This window comes from Triticum urartu, chromosome 3A (assembly GCF_056163025.1).
Source record: "Triticum urartu cultivar PI428250 chromosome 3A, HENAU_Tu73, whole genome shotgun sequence".
Taxonomy (NCBI): Eukaryota; Viridiplantae; Streptophyta; class Magnoliopsida; order Poales; family Poaceae; genus Triticum; species Triticum urartu.
Genome location: NC_141875.1, coordinates 117,045,397 through 117,051,540, shown reverse-complemented (window position 1 = coordinate 117,051,540; position 6,144 = coordinate 117,045,397). Strand labels below are relative to the sequence as shown.

At 45.9% G+C, this 6,144-nt stretch overlaps 1 protein-coding gene across 1 annotated transcript; it reads left to right on the top strand.

Moving 5' to 3' along the window:
* Window positions 1–257: 257 nt before the first annotated feature.
* LOC147978848 (uncharacterized) lies at window positions 258–1,153 on the top strand. The gene is made up of 2 exons (XM_087516678.1): window positions 258–423; window positions 501–1,153. Exons 1-2 carry the CDS (start codon window positions 258–260, stop codon window positions 1,151–1,153), a joined length of 819 nt encoding a protein of 272 aa, XP_087372804.1.
* The last annotated feature ends 4,991 nt before the right edge of the window (window positions 1,154–6,144 follow it).

The window sequence follows — 6,144 nt, the reverse complement described above, 5'->3', positions numbered from 1 at the left end:
CTTGCACTGTTCTGGAGACTTGCATAGAAGGTAGTATTTGAGAGCAAATAAGCATTAGCCCCCAAGTATGAAGTGGATAACTTGTTACATGCTTTATACTTAGTGCATATATATGTTGTTTTGTTGAAGATACCTTCAATGTTGCAGGCTGAACTGAGAAGCAAAGATGCCAAAACTCTGACTTGCAAGAAAATGTGAAGTCGCAACAAGCCGAAGCTGCAAAAGCCAAAGAGGAGCTGACCCAGGACCTGGCTGGAATGGAAAAATTGAAAGAATCCTTCAATCAAGATCGTGCTGCATGGGAAACAGAAAAAGCCGGTTTGACCAAAAGAGCCGTAGATGCTGAGGAAGCCCTGAAACTGGTGGCTGAAGAACTAGCCGGTTTGAAGCGCCAAATCAACGCTATGACCGCTGCTATCTTTGGTAAGTATCTGCTTATGTATGTTGCATCAGTCAATGAATCTTAAAACTGACCACGATGTTGAAAAAATCTTTGGCAGGAACTCGGATCACTCATCTTGGTGCAGATATGCGGATGAAGCTCAAAGCGACATACACATTGGTTGAGCAGCTATACTCTGGATCTCAGCGAGCCATTAGTACAGCAGCTTATAACAAACCGGCACCAACATTGATTAAGGAAACACTTGAGAAGCTGGGCATGTTACCGGTGCGTATTGCCGAGTTGAAAAGAGCCGCTGCAAGAGCCGGAGCATTAACTGCCCTTATTCGAGCCAAGGCCTGGATTCCAGATCTTGAAGCGGAGGATATCATTAAAGGGTATCCAGGCGTTAAAGAAGACGGCTCAAACTTTGACAATGATGATCTTCGGCGGTTGACCAAACAGATGCGGCCAGCGGCCAGCAAATTAGCTGAAGACACCGATTTGTCCCATTTTCAACCGCTTTATGATGTAGAAGGGAAAAGACAGCCGGCCGAAATCCATGAAGTCGAAGAACTTGTGCCTCCAATTCGTAAGCACACTTATGCCCCTGATATTAACCCTTCTGATCTAATCCATGAAGAAGCAGTATTCCGAGTTTTAACCGGAATTGATTGGTCAACGGCTGATTTCCAGCGGCTGGGGAGGGATGAAGAAGTGCGTGCACCAACTGACCCACAACCGTCAAACCGTCATGATGAAGAGTCCTGATCCGGTCGCCGGTTTATATGGCTACTATGAAAAACAATGGCACTGTTGAGCCGCTTTAAAGCTTCATGTAATAGGATAGCTGAAACTTTGTTTATCTGCCATGCCATCGAGCATGCTTCATATCCCTTTGTGACAATCTGTGCCGCCCTTCAGGATATATTTTATGCATAGTCTATGATGACTTGCCTTCCTGGGTATAAAAAACTTAAAATTGTCTAGCGGTTTACCGCTAAACATGTCATCATATCCAAGAAGTATATAGTACTTGAGCTGAATAACCAAGTGTTTGTACAAAAAATAATGTACAAAACATACCTCATTGAGTGAGCAAACATGTATACAACAAAGGTGTTTAACACCAACCCGATACATTTGATAATCTCATCTTCAAAATGCTGGTCTATCTATCAAACCGGACCGGTATACCTACCAGATTTTCTTCATAACACTGGTGATTTAGTCAAACCATACCGGGTCAGTGACCACCAGTTTATAACTGATCATGAGCCAACAGCTGGTGGTTGGAAAGCAAGCCGAATCAAGGATGCCGGTTTATCAAAAAATACTTATGATTGTCAACAAACAAAATGCAAATAGGAAAATATGCGAGGCTTTTTACGAGCTGCCAGGCTCCAAATCGAGGCTTTTCATGGGCTGCCAGGCCTCTGAGTTAAACCATTTAACAAAGCCTTTTAAGATGGGCCTCCAATTAACCAATCACCATTTTAACTATGACAAGTTCAGGGTCTGTAAAAGATTGACTTGTCAAACGTTCGATGGGTCATGCCAGGATTACCTGGATAGGAGTAGCTTACTTGATGAAGGCAGGTTAACCCGGGGTTTTAGGTGAATACACCAGGCTTCCAAGCCGTGGCTTGATAGCCAATTACGAGGGTCCTTTCAAAATCTTTATTGCTTTGCAAAAAAGAGCCCCCAAGTAACTCTGTGAGCGATGCTCAGCGTGTGCCTATGTTTGAGTTTGTACAGTGCACAATACTCTCTTTGGCTCCACAAACTTGTCCTTGTGTAGCTGAAAAGCCTATCAAGAGGTGTAGCTGTGGTTCAAACATGACCAAGCCCCCTAGTGATTTTCTTTATCTTTATGCAGTTGCTAAATCCGGTTTAACAAAGACTCCGCTTTGACTGTTAACTTGTAAAAGCACACATATGATATAAGAAAGAACAGATACCCCGCTTATAATGGAGGCTCCGGTTTATTATATGGTATATACACTGTCATAAATATGTACATGTGAAAAAGCCTATGGCTTCAAGTATAGTAAGGCCGAAGGAGAGCTATGTTCCATGGCCGCTTTGTCTCCTCCCCCGATTGACGTGAGTCTTCATGCTCTCGAACATCAATGAGGTAGTAGGATCCGTTGTGCAGATTTTTGCTGACCACAAAGGGTCCTTCCCAAGGGGGGGATAACTTATGCCTATCAGTCTGATCCTGGATGAGCCGGAGCACCAAATCACCTTCTTGAAAGGTTCTAGTTTTAACTCGGCGGCTGTGATAACATCGAAGATCTTGTTGATAAATCGCCGAATGCACTGCTGCAAGATCCCGCTCTTCATCCAACAGGTCCAGAGAATCCTGACGTGCCTTCTCATTATCAGCTTCAACATAAGCTGCCACACGGGGCGAATCATGACGGATGTCACTAGGAAGAACCGCCTCTGCTCCATAAACCATGAAGAAAGGCGTGTAACCCGTAGACCTATTGGGTGTGGTGTTGATGCTCCATAACACAGAAGGTAGCTCCTCGACCCAACAACCCGGCGTCCGCTTTAAGGGAACCATAAGCCTTGGTTTGATACCCCGCAGAATTTCTTGATTTGCCCTTTCCGCTTGACCATTAGATTGGGGGTGATCCACTGATGCTAGATCAAGCCGGATGTGCTCACGTTGACAGAATTCTTCCATCTCTCCTTTTGACAAGTTAGTGCCATTATCTGTTATAATGCTATGTGGAAAGCCAAACCAGAATATCACCTTTTTGATGAATTGAACCGCTGTGGCTGCATCACACTTGCTGACTGGCTCTGCCTCTACCCATTTAGTGAATTTATCAATTGCTACTAACAGATGGGTCTTCTTGTCCTTGGAGCGCTTGAAGGGTCTAACCATATCCATCCCCCAAGTGGCAAACGGCCACGTAATTGGAATCATCCGCAACTCTTGAGCCGGAACGTGCACACGGCGGGCAAACTTTTGACATCCATCACATCTTTTGACCAAATCCTCCGCATTAGCATGCGCCGTCAACCAGTAAAAACCGTGGTGAAAAGCTTTAGCAACCAACGACTTTGAACCGGCGTGATGACCGCAATCCCCTTCATGAATTTCTCGCAAAATCTCACAACCTTCTTGAGGAGAAACGCATCGTTGAATCGCTCCTGAAACACTGTAACGATGTAACTCCCCGTTGAGTATGGTCATGGACTTGGAACACCGGATTATCTGTCGGGCCAACGTTTCCTCAACTTGTAACTCACCCCGGTTCATGTAATCCAGATATGGGATCGTCCAATCCGGTATGGCATGCAAAGCTGCCACCAATTGAGCCTCCGGATCAGGAACAACCAAATCTTCTTCGGATGGTATTTTGACTGACGGATTGTGCAACACATCAAGAAAGACATTGGGAGGAACTGGTTTACGTTGGGAACCAAGACGACTTAAAGCATCCGCCACTTCATTCTTCCGCCGGTCTATATGGTCCACCTGATAACCTTTAAAGTGACCAGCCACTGTGTCCACCTCTCGCCGATATGCAGCCATGAGTGGGTCCTTAGAATCCCAAGTGCCAGACACTTGCTGAGCCACTAGATCTAAATCGCCGAAGCACTTAACCCGGCTCAAATTCATCTCTTTAGCCATCCGAAGACCGTGGAGTAAAGCTTCATATTCAGCTGCATTGTTAGTACAAGGGAACATTAAACGGAGGACATAACAAAACTTATCACCTCGTGGGGAGGTTAATATGACTCCAGCCCCCGAACCGTCTAGCTGTCTGGACCCATCAAAATGAATAGTCCAATATGTATTATCTGGTTTCTCCTCACGTGCCTGTAACTCCGTACAATCGTTGATGAAATCTACAAGTGCCTGGGACTTGATCGCCGTGCGGGGTATATATTTGAGCCCGTGGGGTCCAAGCTCAATGGCCCACTTGGCAATCCGGCCAGTTGCCTCTCTGTTTTGAATGATGTCACCCAGAGGAGCTGAACTGACTACTGTGATAGGATGGCCCTGAAAATAGTGTTTGAGCTTCTGGCTTGCCATAAACACCCCATACACCAGTTTTTGCCAATGCGGATACCTCTGCTTTGACTCAATGAGCACCTCACTGATATAATAAACCGGCCGTTGAACCGGATACTCTTTGCCAGGCTCTTTGCGCTCTACCACAATGGCTACGCTGACAGCCCGGGCATTAGCAGCCACATATAATAATAAGGGCTCTTTATCGATCGATGCTGCCAGTACGGGCGGTTCCACGAGCTATTTCTTCAGATCTTCAAACGCCTTATCAGCTGCTTCACTCCAGACAAAGTTATCCGTTTTCTTGAGCATCTGATATAAGGGAATGGCCTTCTCTCCAAGGCGGCTGATAAACCGGCTCAAGGCTGTAATCCGGCCGGCCAGACGTTGCACATCGTTAATACACGCCGGTTTAGCCAAGGACGTAATCGCTACAATCTTTTCCGGATTAGCCTCAATGCCTCTGTTTGAAACCAGAAAGCCTAAGAGCTTGCCTGCCGGGACACCGAAAACACACTTCTCCGGATTGAGCATCATCTTGTAGACCCGGAGATTGTCAAAAGTTTCCCGTAGATCATCTATCAACGTCTCCTCCTTTCTGGATTTGACCACAATATCATCTACATACGCATGGACATTGCGCCCAATTTGCTTATGAAGGCAATTCTGAACACATCGCTGGTAAGTTGCCTGGGCACTCTTGAGTCCAAAGGGCATGGAAACATAGCAGAAGGCTCCAAAGGGAGTTATAAAGGCTGTCTTCTCCTGGTCCTTAACTGCCATTTTGATCTGATGATAACCAGAGTAAGCATCCAAAAAACACAAACAGTCACAACCCGCCGTAGCATCAATTATCTGATCAATGCGAGGAAGAGCAAAGGGGTCTGCAGGGCAAGCCTTGTTTAAATCTGTGTAGTCCACACACATGCGCCAAGTGCCGTTTTTCTTAAGAACCAGCACCGGATTGGCTAACCACTCTAGATGAAAAACTTTAACAATAAACCCAGCAGCCAACAAACGGGCGACCTCTTCACCTATAGCCTTGCGCCTTTCCTCGTTGAAGCGGCGGAGGAACTGTCAGACCGGTTTGAATTTTGGATCAATGTTGAGTGTGTGCTCAGCGAGTTCTCTCGGTACACCTGGCATGTCAGAAGGTTTCCATGCAAAGATGTCCCGATTCTCACGGATGAACTCGATGAGCGCGCTTTCCTATTTGGGATCCAGGTTAGCGCTGATGCTGAACTGTTTGGATGAATCGCCAGGGACAAAGTCAACCATCTTAGTGTCTGTAGCTGATTTGAACTTCAATGCTGGATCATGTTCCATGGTTGGCTTTTTTAAGGAGGTCATGTCTGCCGGATCAACTTGCTCCTTATAGAATGTTAACTCCTCCGTGGCACAAACCGACTCAGCATAAGCCGCATCGCCTTCTTCACACTCCAAAGCAATCTTTCTACTTCCATGTACTGTGATAGTCCCCTTATGACCTAGCATTTTAAGCTGCAGGTAAACATAACATGGCCTTGCCATAAACTTAGCACAAACCGGCCGCCCAAATAGAGCGTGGTACGGACTTTTGATCTTCACCACCTCAAATGTCACTGTTTCTGACCTTGAATCGTAGTCATCTCCAAAAGCTACCTCCAAAGCTATCTTACCAATAGGATATGCAGACTTACCAGGCACCACACCATGAAATACTGTATTCGACGGTTTAAGATCCTTA

Bases quoted from the DNA above. Each gene is read 5' to 3' on its own strand.
- LOC147978848 (XM_087516678.1), top strand. From the start codon at position 258: ATGGAAAAATTGAAAGAATCCTTCAATCAAGATCGTGCTGCATGGGAA. The intron at 424-500 runs GTAAGTATCTGC...AATCTTTGGCAG, and splicing joins TATGACCGCTGCTATCTTTG to GAACTCGGATCACTCATCTT.